The sequence below is a fragment of the Limanda limanda genome, chromosome 13 (assembly GCF_963576545.1).
Source record: "Limanda limanda chromosome 13, fLimLim1.1, whole genome shotgun sequence".
Lineage (NCBI taxonomy): Eukaryota > Metazoa > Chordata > Actinopteri > Pleuronectiformes > Pleuronectidae > Limanda > Limanda limanda.
The window spans coordinates 14,490,579-14,516,462 of NC_083648.1; the positions used below are offsets into that span (position 1 = coordinate 14,490,579).

Below are 25,884 nucleotides of genomic sequence, written 5' to 3' on the forward strand. Positions count from 1 at the left end.
CCCCCCCCCCCCGCCCGCCTTGCACGCTTGCTGCCACAGAAACACGAGTGCAAGGACGACAGCCACACCCTCCTCGCAGCCTACGCTCCGACCCGCTCGTCCTCTCAACCATCATCGCCATCCACTCCTCGCAGCAGGGCCACCATCCTCAACTCTCCTCAAACAACGGCCCAGCTCCCCAGCCGCTCTCCACCAGCTGACCAGCCTTACCACAGCAGCTCGACACACCACCAGGCCCACGCAGCATCTCACACACCTTGCCTTTAACCTTCGCCTTTGACCCTGTAAGCCTCCACTTGGTCCTCAGTGTCCTTAACCTTCCTGTATCAGGCTTCACCCAGAATATCACCTTTGTTGCCTGCACCACTGCGCCAAACCAGAGGGCTCTCGCTTTGGCCTGTCCGCCTGCTTGCCGCCTCGGCTTGTGAACGGTGCAGATGAGACTGCTCAGCCAGCAATAAACAGTGAGAGAGGAAAGTCAAGCCGAGACTGGCGACTTAATTGTTAGACCAAGTCGTCTCCTGGATATAATCACTTTGTCAGTGGTTGTCTAATAAGGAAAATAATCCATTAACCTCCCCAGCGAAACATCGTGCTGTAACATTTCGCTTTGGACAAGGAGCCGTCTCAATCAATAGGAACTTTTCTTTTTTGAATGCTTCATTTCAACTTGACACACAAGTATCACAGACTTTAACTGCACCCACAAGTCGACAAAAAAAAGACCTTAAAGTTGTGGATTAAAACACTAGAGGTACCTTATTCACGCTTTAACCGATCTCCTCTCGCGTGTTGCCATGGCAATGAACATGGCCCATATCCGTGACACAAAGTGGCTGACACTGGAAGTATGTAGGGAGTTCCAGAGGGGCACGTGCTCCCGCTCTGACCAGGAGTGCAAGTTCGCTCATCCCGCCAAGAGCTGTCAGGTGGACAACGGACGGGTCATTGCTTGCTTCGACTCACTCAAGGTAAGGAAGTGGATTGTGGTGCACGGGAAGTCTGACGGTCAGAGTTCAAACAGGCCACAGATAAGAGTCTGTGAGACTGAGCACATGTGAACCGACAGGCAGTTTAAGGATATATATGGTTGCAAACTTGAAATAGCAGTTTATAGTCTACACATGATAAGCCAGTGCACCATCTGGCCTCAGCATGTGCTCTGCCTGGTCCTGCCCATTTCTGGTCAGGTGACTAGAGCATGTGATCAGAGGTGGGGGTGAACGGGTGTTTAGCGTTTTAGATTCAGGAAGCAGAAGTCAGGCATTTCTAACACAGCACTGAGGAATTTAAACAGACAGACGGAAGTATTTTGGCCGGTGTTACTGCACTTATTTTAAACAGGAGTCATTCGTGTTTCCGACCGATTACACTGCACATAAACACAGTGGCACGAATTTACAGCATCAGCCCAGCCCCTCTGCCATGTGCCAGCTCCTGAATAGGAAAACACAAGTGATTAGTCTGTAATGCGTACAAACTTATGCGAGTGCCCTGAGCACAGCGTGTCTCGGAAGCGAGCGTGGAACAAGGCGACAGCGTAATCATGCAGCTTTCACTCAGTCAAACCACTTCCTGTACAGAGGCCTAGGGGCAGTTGGGGTGGGGGGGGGATATCTCTATATGCATGTGTGCGTTTTCGAGCAAAGATGGGGACAGATTTGGGGCACCGTATGCAGTAGTTTTCCATTTGGTGGTAGGAAAGCAAACACCTCTTTCTCTCTCTCTCTCTCTCTCATTCTTCCTCTTTCACAATCTGTCTTTTTTATCAGAACACTCATCTCCAGAGATGGGCGGACCTCAACCCAAAGTTTCCAGCCTTGACACACACACTTTTTTTTCCTCTTACCTCTGCCCCTCCAGACATTGATGACTCGTGGTCATTGGCAGTGGTTGAACAGTGCAGGGTTATGATGAGGACAGCGTGTGTGAGTCGACTCGGAGAACAGCGTTTGTAGCCAGATGTGGACAGAGGAACATTGTCAGGCCCAAGCCGAGCTCCTCCCAAGTTTCCTCACAATGTGGCAACAACTCTGCGTTTGTGTGTCAAAATTTGCAATAGCTGAATTGAATAATATTTACTCCTATCGTTAGGAACTGCAACCACCATTCTGTCTAATCTCCATAGATCTCTTAAATTAATTGCAAAAACTGAGAATGTTGCAACTTTGCTAAACAGAAGCAAGACAGGGCAAGAAACAACAAGCAGTCACATGATCATATTGGCTTTAAAAAAATAATACTTACATACTTACTATGGTAAGTGAGACACATCATACTTCAGTACAGTGAATGACATTTAGATGTGTGACACAATTTTCTTACTGTATGAGTGATTATTGCAAGACATTTCTATAGCCGTACCCGTAACGAATTAGATCATCTTGCTAAAATGTTAACTCAGCAATTTATTGGGTTTGTTAAATGTTTAAAAACTACAAAAGTTAGACCCAATATAAGAAGCTGAAATCCTCATGTACATACCACACAAATAAATACCACACCTCCTGACTATCTGGACCTGACAGGTCGCTGATAAAGCTGTTTAGTTTTATCTACAGGCGGAAGGATCTGGATACGTGAACATGTGTATAAATTGTCATTCACGTCAAGGTCAGCCAGTGGAAAGGAGTACTTGGCAGATACATGGAACTATTTGAGGGGCCTATTTTAGCAGTTTGAACTCATTTTCCACAAGGACGTAAGTATTAATGGAGATGGGTGATACTTTTTTTAACCAACTGCCCCATTTTTTCCACTGGTAATGAAAAACAGAGCGGGTCTCTAGAACCCACAGTGGAAAAAACAGCTAGCGAGAGAGAGAGCAATAGAGAAAGAAAGAGAGAATGGAGGAAATCAGAAACAAAGGCTGTTGATTCATTTTTAGCACACACCAGCAGATGAGACCAAAAAAAAGTAAATGCACAGGCACCCCCCAACGATTTCCTCTTACATAAACCCACAAACACATTCACTAAAAAAATTGTCATTTGTTCTACTTGACTCTCGCACGGGTTGAGTGGTTTAAACGGGACACAATCTCCATTTAGTTGTGTGACATGAATCCACATCGCTCCCTGGGCTTCGTCCTGCACCCCCTGCACCCACACACACTAACGTACCCCCCTCGGATAAATGTGCACACACTCCATGCCCATGAGAGTGGATCGACCTTCTTCTTGAGAAGTTTATAATTAGAACAGGTCTCACATGATCACCAGTGCATAGCTGAGCAGGTCACACCCAAACCCAGTCATTTCCCCAACAGTCACTCTCTCTCTTTCTGGCCTCCTTTTCACATGGCACACACACACACAAAACATGTCCTGGACTAAACCACACTTGTGGAGTCCATGCTGAGGGAATTAGAGCAGGGAATATGCACCAGAAACAGCAGTAACAGTTGAATTGCAATTTTTCGTGGGAAGATGTTCTTGGCAGGGATCAGATGTGGATGATATAAGCCTCATGCAGGACAATCAGTCAAAGCTACATTTTCATCTACGCCACAGAAGTTAATACTTACTTGTGGTGTGTGTATGTGTGTGTTTATTTGGGCAAATATTTGGAGAAGAATAATGTCTGGCTGGGCTCCCTGATTTAATGTCAGCTTTAAAACTTTATATATTAATAGTTAACTGCTAAGTGGACACTTAAGGAGCAACATGCCGACTAGAGATGTGTATTTCTAAAGCATAATATTCAGATCTGATGTAGTATAAGGCGGAGGTTATCATTCATGAGACTGGTGGAAAAGTTGTTTGCAACATGTACTCCTTTTGAGGCATTAAGAGTTTAAAATGTTCATGATGTGTTCAGGAAGTAACCTATTCAAGTTCAGTTCTGTACATCCTTTACTGAAACACAGATTGAGGCATGATTGTCAGCTCAGGTTGCGGAAACAAGTGAGCCAATGCAGGCCTTATTAGTTTATACTAGAATAAGCCTGACATAATATAGGTTACTCTACAGTAAATGAACCATAAGCTCCGCCACTCCCAAACAGAGGATAACCGCCAACTTATTTCCAGTACTGTGCCATCCAACTTATCATCTCATGCAAGCCTATTCTAGTCCACTTCTCCTCCACTCCTTCTCCTTTCCTCCGTCACTTGTTTTCATTCTCCTCCCATTTTGGTAGCTCCCTCTACTTGATTTCCCGCTCGGTCTGGTTTTTTTTGCCTCATTTACTTCAGGCCACACCTATCCCTGGACAGGATGGTTCACATTACACTCGTATAGACCCGTACACATGCACACACATGCAAATAACCCACACTGCGTGAGCTTTATGAGGCTGCTCTGAGTGAAATCAGCCATGGCCTCGTGTGAACCCAGCAGCAGCAGCAGCGTGTCCTTATTTGCCCCCAACACCGCCGTCCAAGTCATAAACAAAAGGCCTAATAATTGTCTAGCATGGGGGAGTAAAAGTGTGAACACACACATAGTTATAGTCACGGCATAGTCTTTGTACTTTGTCCACCTGCCAGGACGACACACCCACTGTCATCGTGTCTGAGTTCAGGAAGAAAATAAGAGACCAAGTGTGAACGCGTACACATGTCAGTGTGTGTGTCTCTGTGTGTGTCTGTGTGTGTTATATCTGTGTTCGTGGTGCTGTTTCAGCGAGTTACTTTGTGTTATTACACTGTTCAGAGCCAAGATTACATTCCTGCAGAGCAGAGGGCGGGTGAATACCTCTTATTTATCTCCCTCTGTCTCGAACTCTCTCCGTCCCTCTCTGTCTGTCTCTATCTGTCTTTCCTCTTATTTCGCTGTCCATACTTTGACAGTCTGTATATATTCGGCGCTTCGATGGAACAGTCACATTAAACACACACACACATAGATAAAGACTAACAGACACAAATGGTCAATGGTGGCCGGCCAGACAGACATGTGGGGTAAATATTAGCCGTGTTGCTAGTCTACAGTGTTTTTTATGATTTCAAACAAATTGTCCGGCCAATCTCTGGGCAGTAACATCAACATGTCACGCTCTCTGTGTGTAAACATATGGTTAGGAGTTCAGAAGGCTAATGTGTATTCGACACTGCTGTCACACACTGCAGACACACTGCACATTGCCACGTGCAGGGAACAGTTGTCATTTGTGCGGCCAGTGAAAAAGTGCTAAAGGCCAGAGAAAGATAAATATCACAATTTAGTTTGTTTGAATTGTTTAATTTAGCAATTTAAAAAAAAAATCTTATTCCATTCTATCTTATGTTGTAAATCATTAAACATGATGGTGAATAAACCCAAGAGGAAATTAGCTGATTTCTTAAAATGTCCAGGATATTTGGCAGACACAGATTGAACCCTCTTTGAATGTTGTCTAAATAAAAGTGCACCACATGCAGACTAAAAAATGCAGTGTTTATCTGCATAGCAGCCACAGATGGACGGGTGGAATCCAAAGCCTCTCGTAGACGTGTGATCCTCACACCGCTTGCTTCGCTGGCTTCTCACCAACAATTTCTAGCCCAAAGAAAAAAGGAAGAGGACAGTGTGTTATGATGTCAAAATAAGACTCAGAAGCGTCTTTGATCGAAAAAGGTTTGGTTTCAGTAGCACTGTGCTAATCTCCACTCAGGGCACCGCAGCAAGGCTATAGCTCAGACGCTGTTTACTGGATCCACATGGGCCTCTGCCCTCTCTTCTGTTTGGCTCTGCTCCGTCTTTACTGTAGCTGATTAAAATGAGCAGGTTTCAATTGATAAGAGCTGAGTCACATTATGGAGGCTTTCATGTTAGTAACCAGACCCTTTCACATCTCTGTCTCCTGGTGTTCATGTGTCCATTCTTTCTGCTTTCTCACTTAAATGCTAGAGGGATTTGTGTTTGGACCAGACTAATCCTAGCCTACCCACAAAGACACGCACACACACTTACAGACACACAGAGTAAGTCTGTGGCCTGCTCATTTCGTGGTGTGTGCATCCTTGTCAGATCAGGGCGGCTGTGCATTTTGTCTCTGAGCTTATGTGACGGAAGATCAGCGACAACAGCCTGTCTCTTCTTCTCAGTGTCAGCCGCCCCTGTCCCTCCATCACACTGGACCCCTTTTATAACACCACTGATACAATGATTACTTCTCTCGCCTCTCTGCCTCTCTGTCTGTCTCTTTGACGTGCAGCCATACCATAAAACCTCACATAGCCTGAGGGTTTTTGTTGCTTCAATGTTAAATAAATAAAAAGTATTGACAAAGCAAATCCAAGATCGTAAAATGCAAAGTCGCAGTAATGAAGGTTTCAAACTCGGATACATGTGTTTATTTTATCTAATGTGTAGGAACCAAACATCTATTGAATATACTAATCAGACCAAATAGTTATGTTTGTAATCTTTCAGTCCTGCATATGACAATGTATTTCTTTCTTCAGAACTTTTAACCCATATCCACCCACACAACTTTATTATATATTCAGGTGGAGACCCAAAAGGTTTTAATAAATGAGTGCTGTGACACGACGGATTACGTGCACGCATCGTTTTCTTGCGAATCCCTTGTGAATTGGTCGGCATGAGAATGATGGAATTTATCACTACTGACAAAAACTACGTTAAAAAAATATACGTCGTCAGTGTGAATACATTAAACGCAAACTGCATTTAGTATTAAAACTGTGAATTGAATTCATGAAAATGTCTAGGGCATAAAAAATTCAGAAAGCTAGACGTTAAGGGGTGAAATAAATTTGTGTAATCGAAATGTAGCTTCAACCTCATAACTAAACCGGCTTCTCCTGATTATCTCTATCCATCTTTTTCTGTAACTTGCTATTTCGTTCTTATCGGCTTTCTCATTACCCCTCGCATGCAAAGTCACATATCCAGTCGTCAGTCAGCTCAGCCATTATCCTCCATTAGACAAGTGAGAGAGGAGCTTGAGGGCACAGCCACTCACTTAGACTCAACTCTCTCCACACCTTTTCACACCGCCCCTCCCCTCTCGCCAGCTGTTAGATCCATCCGTTTACCCTGCCCCTCATCTCTCTGTTGATGCCAAAATGTGGAAGAGTTCGTGCCAGGAGCAGGAGAAGAATACGCCTCTGGTTGCGGTAGTGAAAGGCACAGGAATCTGAGGCAAAATTGCACTTTCTGTCCATCTTATTTTCTAAAGTACATTCCTTCTCAAAATCACCGCCCCTGGGCCTGTCGAAGCCATGGCATTTGTCTTAATTACTTTTACCTTTTTTATCTGATTCAGCATTCCTATAAATGCACTTTGTAGGCCAGAGGAAAACTTTTATCACGAATCTCCACGAACATCAACCTTATCGTCGCATAATGTTATGTCACATGACATTGAGCTGTAAATCTGAGAAGTGAATGTAAACACATCAAACCTGTTTGGTCCGGATCCATCATGTGTCCTTGAGTTTGACCTGAAACAGTGGCACCACTCAGCCCTGATAAGTTTTGTTTGAGATGCACATTCCACTGCTCTGTTGACGCTGCTCAACTCTGCACTGCAACCTCTACATGTCTTAAACTGGCACCAGGTAGATTCTCATACCCATCAGATTATTTATCATTAGAATTAGCATTAGGCTGGATTTTATTGCTTTCCTCGATGCAGTTATAATTTATCTCAATAACACATTTTTGAAAAACATCAGTACATGAATATTCCTTCTCTTTGACCCATGTGTTTCTGGATTAATTACAGATTCAAAATTATAAATTCATGAATTGGATTTAGGGCTTATTGGTATGATGTTGGTTTTTCTCATTAAATGTTTAAATGTCTAATTTAAATTGGATTCAAACTATGTATTGATTGAAAACTACAATGGGAGTAAACTGAGCTCAGTAAGAGACTTACAATGTCTAGAATTCAGTACATTTTGTTTACTCTGAGTAGGATAGAAGACAGTAATTCCTCTAATTCCTGCTTTATTGCTCAATATAAACACACCAGTTTCATTCTTAACTTGTCTCCCTGCATCTGCAAGGAGTACAAGGCTTTAAGCTGCAGTAAGAGTGAGAGAGGAAGAGAGTGGCAGCATCCTGCTTGTGGTAGTGCCAAGGCCAGAGGAGATAATCACATGCAGAAAAGGATTAGGCCAGTTGACAGTGGGATTAGAGCTGTGGATAGGATTACAGTCTGTTATATCAGATTAGCATAATACACGCCCGATTAAATCTGATCAGGCTGCAAACCAAATTAATCATCTTCCGGGATGGTTATTTCTTGGACGTTGATCGAAGAGACTTTTTCTCTGCATATCTACAATACAGGTGTCACAGACCTGAGGGGGAGGTGAACCCTTGTGCAGATAGGGGATGGTAGTGCTGAGGGATTAGAAAGGGAGAAAGGCAGAAAGCTGGCATCAAACAAAGGTATATAAAAGAGGAAAGAAGTACTGACATACCTCCAAACTTTTTTCATCTTTTTTATGTGTGGAGATTGCATCATGAGCTGCCAAAGTGAAGCAGTAGAGATAAAGGCTACATCCATACTCCATACTACTATCTTCCCTTTGTCAAATGAATGTTCTGCCTTCGTTACTTTCCCTGTATTATATAAAACTTCCCCCTTCTTCTAGTTAAGACTGTTAGAGTTGCCTAATAGTCAAGACACTATTTGTACATCTGAAGGGGAATTTTGAAAGTTCATTTTCTGTTCATGTGGCTGCTCTTAAACAAGAACTGTCCTTTTAAAAAAAGGAGCTAGCATATATGGGAAGTAGAACCGTTGGTTTCACATGTCATGACTCATGTTTCAAGTTTTGAAATGGCTTGATGAAGCGTTTGATCCTTCTTAAACCTGTGAAGACTCCAGACGGCGACAGGAGCACTCAGTCATTTCAGAAGCAAAAGTGATCTTACTTAGATGGCGTCTGGACCTCATGATTTCTGCGTACTGACTCCTCTCTCTCTTTCTCTATCTCACTGGGAAGCTTCACTCGCAGATGATTAAATGAAAGTTCCCAGGCCGCCCTCATGTACACGCTTGCACTGCGAGCACTGGATGGCTTTCATAAAGTGCTGCTGCCCTGATCGATACCTGCGTGATTGCTCTGTTATTACTAATAATGAAAAGTGTGGAAATAACCTTGTTAGCCTTCACAGGAGAAGAGGCGGCACTTCACTGTGTGAACACAGACTGTGGAGGAAAAAAACTGGTGTAAATAAAGTCACATGAAACTGTTATCGTGTGAGAAGAGATAGAGGGTTGATAGCAAGGGAGAGGAGGGGGTCAGAAACAGAGCGGTCTAAGTTTGGATCCAGGGCTCCTGTGTACGTGACATCTGACCTGAGGCATTTCTGAGAACCAACACCCTCTGGAGTGTGAATAACTCGTCTGTGTGTGTGTTGGTTGGTCTCTGTGTGTGTGTGTGCACGCACTCATTATTTCTTTAAATTATTATTCCTAAAGCTTTAGAGTGTCATCAAAATATCCATCCACACGAACACGTCGTGTTTCTCCGGTTGACCCTATCTACCTCTGCATGGTTCATGTCATATCTCGTCTGTGGTTCATGATCCTTTTCTCTCCCTGCTGTTTGGTGTAGGGTGGCAAAGCGTCACGGGGAGGCATATTGCAACTATTATCATAGAGGAACTCTCCCTCCCTCCTCCATATCTCCATAAGCCCCACTGGTCACATCAACTCCCCGATCACTAAGCTGCACAGCGCTGTGTACTTTGAGTCCCATCAGGGAGAAACAGACACACTCACAAGAGTTTGACTGTTGATGGTCTGATAGAGAAATTCACGCCCCTGCAAAGATACAACCCTGCGTCACATAAGATTGTGTAGATCTGGAGGGTCTTCTTCACCCTCTTCAAAATAAACTTTACAGCTAACTTAATGCAGAATTAAGTGGCTAAAAACAAAAAAAGAAATCAATTGTACTCTGCACTGTAAAAGGATAATATTGATTATGAAATGCTGACTACTCTTTTGGTTGCTTAATGCTTGCAAATGCACTGAACACCCAATTACACTACCACGTCTCAATATGCTCAGTTTCTGGTTTGCTAAGTTTCCAGTAATTTGCAAGCTGCCTCACTGACTGTCCGGATGCAATGTAAGATGATCCGCACATGGTCACGTGATATGTTTTATATTTAATTCGCAGTATAGATGAAGAGGCCGACCACTGGGCTCGGTCCTTTGAGTCTCTGCTTTGCTCTCCAGCAGAACAAAGCTTCTCTCACAGTATGTGCGAGGAGACGTGTCTTTCATCTCTGCGTATGTTTAGACAGAAGTGACTGACACACAGGGCAGAGAGCAGCGTAGCTCCAAAACCAGAACCCCACACGGCTGAGTCCCGCACCACAACACTGGATGTTGGTACGATGCACTGAAGAGGAACTGTGGCTGTTGTGCATTTTGAAAGATGATATGCAGTAGATTATTGTATTGAATTAACATACAATCATTGGTCCTTGCTTCATATCAGGAATGCAAAATGGATAAACATCTAGAAGTAACTGGAATGAATTCATCAACCTTGAAGAAGGTTTTGGCCACAATCTGCCGCCCGCAGGAAACTTTATTTATAGCAGTTCCAAATCTGGGGGTTGGGGCCCTCTGAGGTCACATGAGAGATCTATTTTTGTGAATTATACAATTTCAACTCCTCAGGCCACTATTATTTAATAAAATTGGAACAAGAATCAATGTTTGGTGGAACTTACTAACTTATGCAGTATGTTAGAAGGTATTATGTAGCTTTGTATTTATTTATTTGCACCTTTCAGCAACAAGGAGATTTTCGACTTTAAGACCAGATCTGAAAATATGAGTCAATGTTTATTGACACACTGCAATAGGACTGTGTTAATAATGCAGTGCATGATGTGCTTGAATATTCCTATAATTTAATCCAAAGGCTGTGAAAAAGTTAAAGTTTTTGGCCTGGTTTTTCAAAGAACTTGAAGTTCCAGGATGTAGGATAAAACAACTTTGGACAGACTTACTTTTAAAGGTAGATTGTCCCAGATATGAAGTGCATAAACTAAATGCTGCTGTTTTGCTTTCGCCCTGACAGCAAACAGACATTTCCCAGCAACAGTTCATAGCAGACGGTGATGTGTTCTGGCTCTAAACTGCTTGGTGCTTTACAAACCAACCGCAGCAACAATCATGAGTCAAAAATGTTGTGAGTTGCTGTTTTATTAGATTCACTTTACTGTTACCCTTCAGTAGAACTAGTTATTCTTCAATATTCCACTGTTTTCCTTTTCCTCTCAGTCGCTCACACACACACAGACATGCGCATTGCTGCGTCTTGCTGCATGCTCCATCTCATCTCCTCAAAAGGTTGTGATGCAGACCCACCCAGCATTCTTTATGCATTGGTTCATTGTTTGTTTAAATCCCACACAGTCACAAAAACAGGGTGTGTGAGTCAGGCTGAGAGACAGAGAGAGAGAGAGAAAGAGCGATCAGGGTGGGACATGTTATTACAACTTATCATCAATCGGAGTGCACGGTAGCCAGTGGGATTATTGTTCCCAGTTTGGCCGGGAGTTTGGCAAGTTAGATCTCAGCGGGGGGGAAACAGACGACCCCGCCCCCCCCCCCGGTGATAAAACAAAATACAGCCTAAGCTGAAGGGAGGTCAGTAGAGCAGCAGAAACAAGTAGGTTTTCTTCTGTCAAGTTTGGCCTTGTTTGCTTTCTTATACTTTAAGATTAACTTGCCAATAGAACAATATAATATGATATTGTATTTAAGAATAACACTTGGCTCGGTTATAATTATTAATTTGTTCTTTTATGAAAGTAGTTTTGAAACTGAGATATAAAACTATTTTATATTTACTTTTTCATCCACTACAAAAGCAACTATCAATTACAATCATTTTGCAATTTGTACCCATTACAAAATATTTCATTGAAACAAGAAACAATTTCTTAGAGGTATTAAAGGTTAATATTATACCTCAGTTTTGTTTTCTGGGATTATGTGGCCCTTGATAAAACTATGTGGTCAGGAACTCTTGCCATAAGGCTCAGGGTATAGCTGCAGTGAAACTGATATCTGCCTTGTCCCCAATAATGTATAAACATTCCTGGAAAACACGGCGATGGAAGCAAATCTGTATCTGCTCTCTGCTCATCAGCCTGCACCGACTGGGGACTAAACTAATGACGTGAATGAATCATTCCCAATCTGCATGCCTTATTGTTTTTCGACATTTCTGGCATAAGTACAGAGCAATGACGAATCAGTTTATTCACTAATCACATTCTCATCAGGTATCTGTGTTATTCTTCTGTAAAAACAGCTTTTTGAGATTATATAATATAGATATAAAAATTACACAGGACAGAGCAGGGCAGACTGTGGATGCCCTCTCCTTTTGTCGCCTGTGTTTGAGGTGTTATCTTTGCGGAGTTCCCGTATCTACCCGCGATCCAAAGATTCCAGGAATCACATCATTGTTAGAGCGGGAGTGACTGGCTGCTCTGTTGCCGTGGACACCGTCTCTAGCTGCTCCTCAAGGCCGCTGATGTCACAAACATGATGCGAGGGGCAACGTCCTCCTCCTCTTTCTCATCCTCCTTCCGTCTCTCTGTCGGCCTCTCCATTCCTCTCTCTCTCTCTCCTCTCTGCATGTGATGACCTACACGGAACACGTCTTCTGCAACTTCTAAAATTTCCCTGACGCAGACCATGCAGCTCTCACTATGCATGACTCTCTCTCTCTCTCCCTCTCTCTCTCTCTCTCTCTCTCTCTCTCTCTCTCCTTCTCTCTCTCTCTCTCTCTCTCTCTCTCTCTCTCTCTCTCCTTCTCTCTCTCACTTTCTCTGTCTCTCTCTCTGTCTCTCTCTCTCTCTGTTACACTCACGCAGCCTGACGTTCCCTCTCCTGGGACCTGATTTTTAATTCAAAATGGCAGCCAGTGTTGCTTGATTGCTTTAGCTCTGGATGATTCAGCAGGAAGGTAAATGTCGTAAGATAAAGTCAAAACCACGTATTTCTTTCTTGAATATATCCCTAACCTTTAACACACACACACACACACACACAAACATCCATGTTTACAGCTGCAGTTGTTAAGCCAAAGGTCAATAGACGGGGTTAGCTGGGGTGAAAGCAATGTGATCCTCCATGCTTTCGCAACCAGCCCCCCCTTCCACACACACACATGCACTCTCCACACACTCACTTTCCCCTCGTCGCATGCCATTGTCACTCTATTAGAACCTGCTTTCAGCTGCTCGTCTCACACACATGACATGACACTCGCCCACGCACACATCTCTCAGCGCTGTCAGTGTCAGACGCTGTTGCGATTGCAAGCTCAGCGTATGCAGAGTGATTGACGTGCGACCTGGTTGGTCTGGTTAATGGAAAGGTTAAGCCTCGGTTGAATTGGTCTTTACTCAGTTAATACAAAATCTGGACTTTAAATTGGGATTCACTTTACTTAGCTCACCACCGGAGATTTTTATAAGGGAACAGACAACTGAAAAACTCTCCATCCATGTGCTGAGGCATTAGGAAATAAATCAATTTACAGGGCCTGTAATCCTGCTCCATGCGTGCTGTATAACTATCACCTGCTATGTGCAACACAGTCTGGAATAATTTTAAAGGGGGACCTATAGAAAGCCACCCCTGTCATTAAAGTGTCTTACTCCCTGCTCCTAATCTCCCCCCTCGTTTCCCCTCACACCTGTCCGCTGATCCAGTGTCAGTGAAAGTGTGCGAGAGATGGGAGAGGGGAATGAAGTCATGACAGAGTTTAGAGCTGGGTCCCACTGGGGACAGCTCCGTCAGCAGGGGAAAGCACCGGCTGCCACAGTCAGCTCAGCTGCGCCGCAGGGCTGAAAGTAAATACACGTCTTTCCTGGACCGTGGACGAGTTTGTGTCGGCATTTCTCCGATGTTTGCGTGATCGGACCACCTGTTACACCGAACCCGACCTTGATCTGCACGTATTACTGAGTATGCATTCTTGCTTGTGCGTCTATGTATGTCAGGCTTCTTTGTAGGCTCCTCCTTCTCCAGACTGAAGGTATAATTGGAGACTGACAGCAAGCAGCAAAACAGGATCCCTGTCTGAGATAATTATTCAAAGGCTTTGAAGTGTGACCTCCAGATGACTGCTGATATAATATACATATGGATCAAATGAGTGGGCAGTATTTATAGTGTCAGTTAAACATGCAGATTAGCTGGCCGTCTGGAAAGCCGCACCCCAGTGTCAGTCATGACCACCTGGGGCTAGTTCAGACACACGCACGCACGCACACACACACACACACACACACACACACACACACACACACACGTTCACATGTCCCTGCTGGGACCGACAGAAATAGCAAGCTCGTAACAATTAGTGCGAGACCGGCCCTCGACCTAATGTGAATCTTGAATGTCTGACATTGAGCTAGCGACTTTATAAACACGTTACTGAGCTTTCAATTCACATAGAATCCCTTACACATTCTCCTATTCCAATATTTCCAAACGTATTGTAACACAGAACATGATCATGGATGAAATAGACACCAAAACTAAACATTTATTTTTAAATAAGTCAGCATGGCAGGATCACAGCCAAGTTCATAAGACAGTAAAGAAAACAGTTAAATACGTTGTGACCAACTCATAGTGAGAATTAGCCATTTGAAGTTGTGCCACAAAAACTCTACCCTTTATTTTTCAACATGTATTTGTCCATTTGTACATTTTACAGACATTTTCAACATGAATGCAGCCTCACTTACAGTTCATGTGCAATTTCTCACTTCTGCATTCCACCTTTAGGGCCGTTGCTCCAGGGAGAACTGCAAGTATCTGCACCCTCCTCCCCACCTAAAGACCCAGCTGGAGATCAATGGCAGGAACAACCTGATCCAGCAGAAGAACATGGCCATGCTGGCACAGCAGATGCAGCTCAATGCCATGATGCCCGGCACACAGCTACCACCTATGGTGAGAGGACACACAAGTATGAACACAGCACAGCTACTGCACACGGTGAGACCACCTGCGATGTAAAAGCTCACACATATACTGTTCCTTCACTGTTTGTGGCTCTTTATGTCTTTTTCCGCCAGCCCCACTCTTTTCCAATGTTGGTGGGTTTTCACCGGTTTTATCCACAGTGGTTTAATTTCTCTGCCTTTACTTTGCTCCCATCCAGCCCATGTTCTCGATGGCGCCAGGCCTGGCCACCAATGCCAGTGCAGCAGCAGCAGTCGCAGCCGCGGCCTTTAATCCCTACCTGAGCCCTGTGTCACCAGGCCTGATGCAGCAAGAGATCCTACCCAGCAGCCCTGTCCTCATGGCCTCAAACCCCAACGTCGGCCAAGTTCCCAACGCTGCCGCTGCTGCTGCCCAGAAACTGCTGAGAACAGACAGACTTGAGGTAACAGACAGACTAATGGATACAATCTGCTAAACTTTGTTATGGAGCAAGGGTGTAATATGTGGCAAATAACTCTCTACTACGAGAGCATTATAGTGAAGGCTTTATTAAAGTGTACATCATGTTTGTGTGTCTCTCTTAGCGGGAGCAGGCATCACCCAGGATTTAATGAGCCTATAAACAAGACAAGTGCAGTTAACAAGTGGTTAAACAAGCATAAGAAAAACAACATCCTTATTGGACTTGCATGAACTGTTTCTGAAACTGATTGTAATATTAATAACATGTAGTATGATGTAGTGGAAGCTAATTAAAATAAAATTAGAAATCAGTCCGTCAGAGTCACATACACTAATTTATTTCATCGGCTGGAGTTGTTTCCTGATTAGTAGTTGGTTGCTGTTTTGATGACCTTAGTCTCACTTAATCAGCCTTGTCTAGTTCCATTTCATTGTGCTTTGGTTGGCTTGACAACCACATTAGACAAGCACCAGAAATGAGCCTGAACTTGTTGAGTATTTATTTGAGTGGAGGGAGCAGTAATGGTTTCAAAATTGCTGGTACAGTAATAGACAAAAAAATGGCAAAGAGCCACGTTCTCTTCATCAATCTCTGAACTGTAACCCCTGCTCAGGGCAAAATATTTTTGGGGCAGAGCCGTGGAGACCAGCGTCAGCAGAGAAATAAGGGAAACAGCAGCCACGTAATACCCATGCGTTCATGTCAACTCTGATCCATAAGAAGGTGCTGCCCTCTGGTGTCTCACTTATGAACTTTTAAGGGTTTCGAGTGACTCACACTCCAGAAAACACGCCACAGTTCCTCATGTAGAAGATCATAATCAGTGCAGAAGTTTCAGTGTAGCCTTGAACTTCCTCCATGTAATGTCCACGCAGGAACAAAAAGTGTAACTACATATCTAACAGTTGATGGAAAACAAGAAGTACATTATAAACAGTACGTCTTTGTAAATCCAAGGCTTCATATTTGCTTTCTCACAGCAAGAAGATTAGGATCTCGTAATGCATTTTTAACTATTTATTGGACTGCAGGTCTCATGCATTTTTAAGTTAAATGGATTTGGGTACACATTCTCCCTCTGTAATTACAAACTGAAAGCTTGATCAGTCACACAACAAATACACAACTATTCTCCTGCTGTATCCACACACTGTGCCGTGCCCCTCTTCTCATCGTTTCCCTCCTCCTCTCCAGGTGTGTCGGGAGTACCAGAGGGGCAACTGCTCCCGGGGCGAGGACGACTGCCGCTTCGCCCACCCCGCCGACAGCACCATGATCGACACCAACGACAACACCGTCACCGTGTGCATGGACTACATCAAGGGCCGCTGCTCCCGGGAAAAGTGCAAGTACTTTCACCCGCCAGCCCACCTGCAGGCCAAAATCAAGGCGACGCAGCACCAGGTGAACCAGGCCACAGCCGCCGCAGCCATGGTGAGCAGTCTGTACGAGCGCGGGCACGCACTCTTTCACACCCCCACAACAACCATGTACTCAGTAAGTTTTAAATGTACTTCTATTGTAAATGAAATGACCTACAAAGGAATATGTTCTGTGGCATCACACTCACGTTCATGTTTGAATGTGTCTCGCCAACCCGGTTTGTATCGTGTAGCTTCTCAGTTCTGCTCTTGCCAGGTCAAATTTGTAAAGGTCTGCATGTTGGTTTGGGTAAAATCTCCTTGGTGCTGGATGACATGAAGAAGGGAGGGACCACGGCACATTGTTAACTGTCAATATGCCCGTCACTGCTCGTCCCTGATGTGACAAAAAACAATTGTCTTGTTCCTTGTTCATCTCATCCCAGGCCACAAGCAGAGAGTCACTTCCTCTGTCCACCCCTCTCTGGTGCCCTGGTCTTATTTGTGACTCCATTGTTTCTGTGCTTCCTATCTATTACTGTACTTCTCTTCCTCTTGACATTATTCTAAAAAAAAAAAGAAGGGATTCATTGTGCTGCCGGTCCTGTGTCACAGTAAAAGCACCTGTGGATAATAGTGCAGCCACACTTGTCTGTTGATCACTCTCCGGGCTCTTAATGACTCAGCGTGAATCATTGTAATGTGACCCTGACTACAATGTGCATCGTGACACAGAAACTTCTATATATTCTGTCCAACACGATTACTGAGACCCACTTAAAGTGATGATTGAATAATTTTCTCATTGCTGTATGCATCCATCTTTGTGTGCCAATAACTAATGTAGATTAGTAGTTATCATTGATTATTATTGATGATCATGTAACTGTTGAGCAGCAGAGCTAGTGTCCACACTGTGCATGCCTTAGTCCTGTTCTCCCCTTGTATATTGCATTCCAATGATTTGTTTTTTATTTGTTTTTGTTTTTTCTCACCTATACCCAAACTGCACTGCTGCCCCCATGATGCACCTCTGCTTGCTGGTTTATGTTAATGCGCTTGAACCCCATTGGCCCATTGCCATCATGTGCTCGCTGCCTGCTAATTAAGACTCAGTCGGCTGTCAAATCACTGAAGCGACCCCTCGACGCAACCTTTGACCTGGTACTATGACCTTTCACCTTTTAGCTTGGCATGTGGCTTTGTTGTAGAGCAGTGTTTTAACCAAAGATACCTCGCTATTTTTGTTGTCGTTGTCTCAGTGCAATGTCTGTCTTTTCCTCCTGTTGAAACTGTCATTATTGCCTGTGATAAAATGATTGTGGCTTTCAGTGGTTTAGATATTAACAAAACAACCCCCCCCCCCCCAAAAAAAAGAAAAACAACAAAGAACGACCTCAGATACAATTTCTAATGTGGCGTTTCGGGGAAGAGGAGCCACAATCACTTCCTCACCTGTCGCTTGTTTAACAAAAGTCAGTGAGGGCTAGGGAAGTAGAGCTTCTTTAACGGTGGCATGGCTTCAGTCTTAACGTCCGAGTCAGTGGTCAGTGTTGTGGTGCAGCTCAATCCAATGTGTGCATGTCTGTGTCGCTAGTGCATGTCAGATGGATAAGGGTGGGGCTAAGAGGAAACAATCTTTAAAACCATACAGGAGTGATCCCACCGTAACAGTTGGGTACAGTTCAAATGATAGTTCACTCCATCATCAGATCTTTGTCTCATAGATATTCAGACTTCAAGAATGGCCTCATGCCAAGATCAAATCCACATGCAGAGAGTTTCACGGTGTAGCGTCTGACACTGGAAATGTCTTTTTTCATCCACAGTCTTTCTGACTCACGTCGCTTGGCCTGAGACCATTATTGAAACGTGCCTGAGAGTGAACCATCACTTAAACATGGCTTCCACAGTTTATCATGGAGCTAGCAGTGCAGCTTCCCTCTCTCTGTGCTTCCTACCTGTTCCACCTCTTGTTAGCAGCCTTATTGTTTTAAACGTTAATGCTTGCTTATGTTGCACATAGTCAGTCTTAGGAGGACAGAGGTTATAAATCTAAGTAAGCTTTCACATAATGTAATTACAATTAATGCTTGTTAGCCAGTAGCTCCAGTAGGCACCATGCTCCTGCTTGTGTAGTACTTGTGTCAGACTGCTGCTTGCTTGCTACTGATGATATGATGATATCGTTGTTGTTGTACACACAAGGATGTTTTGATACTGTTCCTATGATGTTCTCTAACCTATGTATCTTTTTTTTTCTTTTTTTTTGCCTCACTCCAACACTCCAACTCTCTTTCTCTTTTCCACGCACCTCTCTCTCTCTCTCTCTCTCTCTCTCTCTCTCTCTCTCTCTCTCTATTGTTTTCTTTTTTTCTGTCCTTTCTCACTGACCTCCCTCCATCTGGCTGAGCAGGGCATCGGCCCTAATGTCATGGCTCCCATGCCTAAGCGGGCAGCTATGGAGAAGGCCAACGGGGCCTCCGCCATGTTTAACACTGGCATGCTCCAGTACCAGCAGGCACTGGCCAACATGCAGTTTCAGCAGCAGGCTGCTTTCCTCCCATCAGGTATGGCTCCGAAAGCAACCACCGCTAGTGCTCTGGCCACCCAGAGGATGCCTGGATCAGTGTGACCTGGCTCCTGTTTAACTGGAGTGGTTCAAAGTGGTAGACTGAAGTACAGAACAGATCCGCTGTGGACTATTTTCTACCTTTTTATCTTTAGATAAAGGGAAGTAACAGATTTTATAAATGATGAACCTGAACTTTAAGAGCTAGAAATGCTTTAACACATTTATGCATTATGCTTTGTATGGCACTGCATGATCACTAGAGTTGTTGAGAACAGATTAGATTATCTCTCTGCCTACTAATTGCCTTAATATAACTTTACATAGCTGCCTCCTGCTTCTCCTAGTACACGCAGGCTGATTGAGGAAGGCATGGACGTTTGAAAGAGAAAAGGATCAGAGTTTTTACTACTTGATCAAAGTGTCCACGGTGCGATCGCTTATGTTTTGATGAAATTAGATGGCTGGGGCTTTGGCTTGGGCTAAGATGAAGGGGGCTGGATGGGTTGATTTATGGTATCTTGACAAAAAGAAACAACATCAGGCTTCAGAGTCTGGCTTCATCTACTGTTCCTCTCGCTTCTGTCTAGAGTGTGTATATAATGTTTAATACTTAATAGTCACAGCCATAATCGCACTGGCACTCTTGGTGTATTACACATTCATATGCATTACACTTCAGACAAAAGTTTGTACTCATTCTTTCATTTGATTAACAGATTATGATGAGTTCAACCCTTCGCCTTTTCCAATCACTGATGACTGTGTCGAAGAGATATTAACCTTTTTTTTCCCACCTTATCTCCCCCCCCCCCTCACTCTAACGAACCTTGTGACGGGCTGTTTTGATTTCTCTCCCCTATCCAATCCACTTCCTGTTGCACTGCATGATGGGCAGGCTCAATATTGTGCATGACACCTTCAGGCGGCGTTGGTAGGTTCCAGCTTTCCTTCTTCAGTTTATCTGTTACCTCATGTCTGCGACTCACACGCCATCAAAATCCAGCCTTCACGTTCCACCGTGTTAATATGAGATTTTGCTGACGTGAGAGTCACTGTTAGTGAGCAAGAGGAAAGACACATTATGTCAAATGTAAATGTTGTATATTACATGTATGACCGCTGTTCAAAATATCAGGTTAACTGACATTTATTGTGGTAACTTCTCTGCGTACACCTACTGTATAGTGCTTGACCACTCTTGTTCTCATGCCCTTCTAAACTTGGCTTCTGGCTGGTCTAACCTGACATCAATCAAGACCACTTTAAAAATCATTGTAAATAGTGAGGGAGTTCAATTATAACCTTCCCCTTATCTCCTCTGTCATAAAGACTCTAAGACTCGTTGTTGTTACATCACTTTTATTTATATGTGGTTTTTTTAAAAACTTTTGAGAAGGTAGATCTCATGTAGAAGTAAAGTGTCTCAAGTAAAGTATCTTTACTTACACATTGGTCGGTCATTTGCCGCCATGGCACATCGAGTTCTCCAATCATGAGATGTCGGCAGAGGGAGGAAAGGAAACCAGTTAAATCGAATCCCTCTCTGTCTCCCTCTTCGCTCCTTCCCTCATTTGCCTGGTGTGTATGTTGCTCGACTGCTCCTCTGTGTATTTTTGCTTACATGATTTTCCCTCCAAAAAAGTTCCCATGATGCACGGTGGTAATCCAGCCGGTGTGTCTGCAGGCAACGCATCTGCCACAGGCGGTCCATTTGGAAATGCCTCCGCCAATCAGGTTTGCACCACTGCCGCATATCTCTCTAGTAGCTCTCTAGCGCTCTATCTATCCCCCTCTCTCTCTCTCTCTCTCTCTCTCTCTCTCTCTCTCTCCCTCTCTCTCTCTCTCTCTCTCTCTCTCTATCTATCTATCTATCTATCTATCTATCTATCTATCTATCTATCTATCTATCTATCTATCTATCTATCTATCTATCTATCTATCTATCTATCTTTGCACATTGATGATCTGGGGATGCTTGTGTCTCACAGCGAGGGATGGGTTGGGTATATGGCGGTACTCCTTCTTGTTGGCCTACACCAACATGTGTACATAGAATCATACTGTAACATTGTGACTTTTACCAGAATATTCTAGTTTAATTTCCTAGATGATCTGTCTTTCTGGAGAAACATACTGTATTGCATTTATTTATTTGATGTGTCCTTGTTGTAACCTCGATTTTCGTCCTTTCCCTTTTTGAGGACTCTTCCTTATCAAAGTTGACTACCAACGAATACATGCAATTGGTATGTATGAGGTAGTTTTAATTTTTTTGTTACATTTTTTTTAGAGCCATTCGCACAGCTTGTGCAACAATTGCTATTTGTACCCTTTGGTGCTTGGCTTCTTTTTTTCTTCTTTTTGTCGATGCTGCTTCCAGTACGTAAAGCAAAGCTTTACCATGTTCCTTGTGTTTAAAAGTCAGCAAAGTTCTAAATTCAGTCTGTAGGAAGATCTGTGATACTTTGATTTCATTCCTGTTGAGAGGATTTTGTGAACAGTCTGTTAGATTTGTGAAAGGTTTCAGCTGAAGTATCATGCAAATGTTCCAGTTTTCTGCATTGCATTTACATGTGCAGGTCAACAACATGGAGCACTTAGATTTGCATGGGGGAGTCACCTCACTGACTGACAGTTTCCCTGCTTCCACCTCATCTCACCCTCCCCTTACACCCCCCTCTTCCCCCGCCCTGCTGCATAAAGTGTCTGTTTATTCTTGTTGACATGTCACACCACGAATGAATTGTGCCAACCAGTAGCCAGATGCTTCCTCTATCTCAATATCTTTGTGCTTTTCCAGCAGTGAACTCATCTCAGTGTTAGAAGATGTGTTTCAAATGTGTTGACCTGCGTTTGTCTTGTTGGCCAACGTCCACTCTGAGTGTTTTTTGGTGCTTCATTTGATCCCTGTCTTTTTTTGTACCCCCAGATTCCAATAATATCTGCAGATCATCTGAGTAGTCACAAGTACTTGACTCAAATGTAGTTCCTCTCAAGAACAGTGAGTTCCCATTTCAGTCCTCACACATTAAGAATTTAAGAATACGACTTTTACGTTTTCATTCTGTGTTACTCTGTGGCAGAACTTTTAAACGTTTAATGCAATGTAATCATTTTTATAAGGGAAATTCATTATGTCTTTCAGATCAAATGAATGTGTGCTGGCACCGTCCAAGCAAAAAGAGTTCAGCCTTTATGTACATAACCTTCAGAATGTCAAAGCAATGGGATGAGGAGGGTCTGCCATCTCTTAGCCGTTCCACAAAGCTGGTCTCATCACACACGTAAACATCAAGGGTGCAACACACGATCTGTGCCATGTTCCCACATATCAATGTCAAGAAGAATTTGTTGTCAAATTCTAACGTCCAGCCGAGAGAAGAGGATGTTCTTGGTGCCGGGGTCAGTGCGACTCCCCTCAGCGGGAAGCGTTCACATTACACCTTTGTGTCTGACTCAATCATAGCACTCAATTTGTTCTTATCGTTAACATTACTGCACGCACAGAAGGTCAAGAGCGTGGTTGCATGAAGCAACATCCAGTGCTGGTACGTTAGTAGACCAAGATTTATCTTTCCTTTTTTTATTTGTTCTGCTTTATTTTGATTTCTTTGTTTAATCGATAGCCATATTTCATAGTTTACAAGTGAAACGCAAACATGCACCTTGAATTTCAATTGAAATCTGAATGGCACAATGATTTTAACAGGAATTGTTTTTCTCGCCAAAAGAATTAGGCATGTACAGTATTGTGTTTTTACGGCTACTAGTGAAACTAGATGTTGAAATGAGGGTCTTGGACATATGAATGTTCTGGGTAAACCAACATACCTGTGTACCTTGAAAGCACAGCCAGGCTAGCTTTGTTCTCACCTTGTCATGTGCCATCATGGCCATACAGCTAAAACCAGAGTGTTATCTCAGCAGTGTTATATGTTTACCGAAGGTAAAAGTTTTATATGGCTCTTTTTTTGTATTGTTTTCATTTTTTAATCTAATTAATCAGTTTTAGAAGTGGGGTTTTGCCATTTTCTTGTTTTTGAAATTTAAAATTGAGGGGGTTTCTAAAGTTTATCATACCTCTTTTCTAGTACTAGTGTTATTTTATTTTTTTCAATTTTATTGGGATAAAGCTGTTGCTCAAGTCCATTGACTCTAAAGCCTGGTGAAGTAGAGGGTGTAGCTTCAGTTGACATCGTGTTACCTTGTCCCTGCTCTTTAAAAGAGAGGCGACTCTGAAACTATGTCTCCCAAGAAGCACTGTTGAGCCATGTGTAGATAGGAATTTAAAACAACAGACCCAAAGGTCTATCGGTCATTTTAACCACATGTGCACTTGAACAACTGTTTGTCGGATCACCCTGTTTTCATTTCTCACCCCATTTTAAGCCCACTTTCATTTTTTGAAGAAATACAAAACATCATATGACTCTGAATTGTATTTCAGGCAAAACATGAAGGTAGTCATTTACTTGTAGATCTGACTATGGATACCAAAGCACAGTTTTTCTTCATAATCGTATTCACAAAGGTTTATAGAAGCATCTCTTCTGAGGCTCCAACAATTAAGGAAACATGTTTATCATCTAGTCAGTTTTTTATGATCACTTCCTGTTCTGTTTTCACAGAGGTGTGTAGTGTGTCTTTACCGATTGTAATGTACCTAACAAGGCCTTAGATTACAATTAATGGGTCCCGACCCAATCAAATGTACTTTCAATCACCATGCAGGTAAAGAACACCAATGACGTTTTAAGGTTCTCTCACGTGCCGCTTACGATCTTTTTTTTTGTTCCTTCTCTTTATGTAAAAGTAACAATTACTCTCTTAAATTTCATTGAACTTATGTGTTATGTACTACTTAAGGATTTGAATCTATTTGAGGTATGTAGTTGTAGATTTTTTTGTTGTTTTTTTTTTGCCTTACTATATATTACTTGACAACATTGATATAGCCGTTGTAGATTTTGAGGTAGTATGACATTCATAACTTTTTCAAACCATATAAATGATAATGTGTTGAGTCAGTTTTAAATATTCACTTCATTCATATAGCTGGACGTCTTTTTCAGTTGATGTTACATTATCACTTAATTTTGTTGATGAAAGACTTTTTTTGATACAAGGAATGAGATCAGTTAATTTGCTGCCACTGCAGCATCAGAAAAACTAATGTTTGAACCTTAAATTTTCCTTGTAAAATGTCAAGATCACATTTGAAAATATATTGTATTGAGATATAGATTGTCCATGTTTAAGAGTACAAATTATTTTCTACTGTATCCATTTCAAAAAGATATGTACTTTTGTTGGAATATTTCTTAAGTTTGCCCTGAATGTCAGGCCAAAACGAGCAGTGAATTTGACGGGTGTCTGGATGTTGGGTCGATAGTGAGATTAGGAGCGAGAGAGAAACAGACTTTTCCGGACTGGAGGAGTCACGAAATGCTGCAGACGATGAGTTCTAACCTAAGGGACGAAGGTTGACTTTTTGCACTTCTGTATATAGTCAAATGAACAGAGAAAAAAATGTGTATCATATTGAGATATTATTTTGAATAAAAAAAATATCTATAATTATAAGGAATTTTGTTAGATTAATTTAAATTCTTAAATTAGAAGACCAGCTAAAAAAAACGCTTGCGAAGAAGGACTAGTTTCTTGGCCAAATGCATTCAGAGAAAGCTATGCGCTTTTTGTCTTATTTTATCGGTGGCTAGAATTGCCAGGGAATGTTGTCGGGGAGTAGACATCCCCATGTCATGCAGACTCCACCCCCTCATCGGATAACGCATCCAACTATGTCCTTGTATCATTTGTTGGACTTGGTCATGCAGTATTGCTGCTCCCATGGTATAGTTGACACATACAACTATCAGAGATTTGTATTCTATTATAGTTTGATTTGAATGCATGTAAAAGTACAAACATTTAAACTAAAGCAGCTGCATAGTTACAGTATGTAAGGGAAAATAACCCATTCAGAATACACAGTAATGTTTATTTACAGTAGATAACATCCACAGGGGCGAGAAATAATACTACAAAAACAAGTCATCTTACTCTTGTGTGATGAAATATTTTTCCAAGTAAACATGTTATTTAAAGAATGATAAAATATTAGCACTCATCCACCCCAAATACTTTCTCATAGCCATATAATTACACCGACTCTGTGCACTCAGCAGGTGAAGGCTCACCACACCAAATGCATATTTGGCCAATTAGTTTTTCAGATGAATGTAAGAGTCACCAGTCAGCACCGAGCATGTTTCTAGTGTTGGCTGCTGCGTCGGCACCAAAGAACCAAAGCACCGTTTTCTCCAAATCCGATGTTCGGCCTCCTGGCTCGAACAGAGGTTTCTCTTCCCTGCTGGGGGCACATGTACGCTTTGACTGCTTTTTACTTGTAAGTGCAACCATCAATTATGTATTTGCTAACAACTGCAACACAATAATGTAATATTCTGTCTTCAGATTTGTTTATGCACATTTTATTGTTGCCATAATTGACTCTTGCTGTATGGATGAAAAAAAAAATCTGAATAAAACAATATTTGATTTGCTCATGCAA

General features: G+C 42.7%; 1 protein-coding gene across 12 annotated transcripts; it reads left to right on the plus strand.

Annotated features, from left to right (window-relative positions):
- Positions 1 to 25,884, plus strand: mbnl1 (muscleblind-like splicing regulator 1). Of its 12 annotated transcripts, none has more exons than XM_061084636.1 (11): positions 1 to 971; positions 14,750 to 14,962; positions 15,129 to 15,353; positions 16,569 to 16,808; positions 17,846 to 17,899; positions 19,152 to 19,305; positions 20,206 to 20,241; positions 20,953 to 21,044; positions 21,512 to 21,556; positions 22,240 to 22,311; positions 22,456 to 25,884. In XM_061084636.1, the coding sequence occupies exons 1-10, from the start codon at positions 798 to 800 to the stop codon at positions 22,294 to 22,296; spliced, it is 1,290 nt and encodes a 429-aa protein (XP_060940619.1). In that variant the 5' UTR covers positions 1 to 797; the 3' UTR covers positions 22,297 to 22,311; positions 22,456 to 25,884. The 12 variants fall into 12 exon arrangements, with proteins under 12 accessions (XP_060940619.1, XP_060940624.1, XP_060940618.1 ...); XM_061084641.1 differs by having other exon boundaries at positions 14,750 to 14,917; XM_061084635.1 differs by lacking the exon at positions 17,846 to 17,899 and having other exon boundaries at positions 16,569 to 16,871.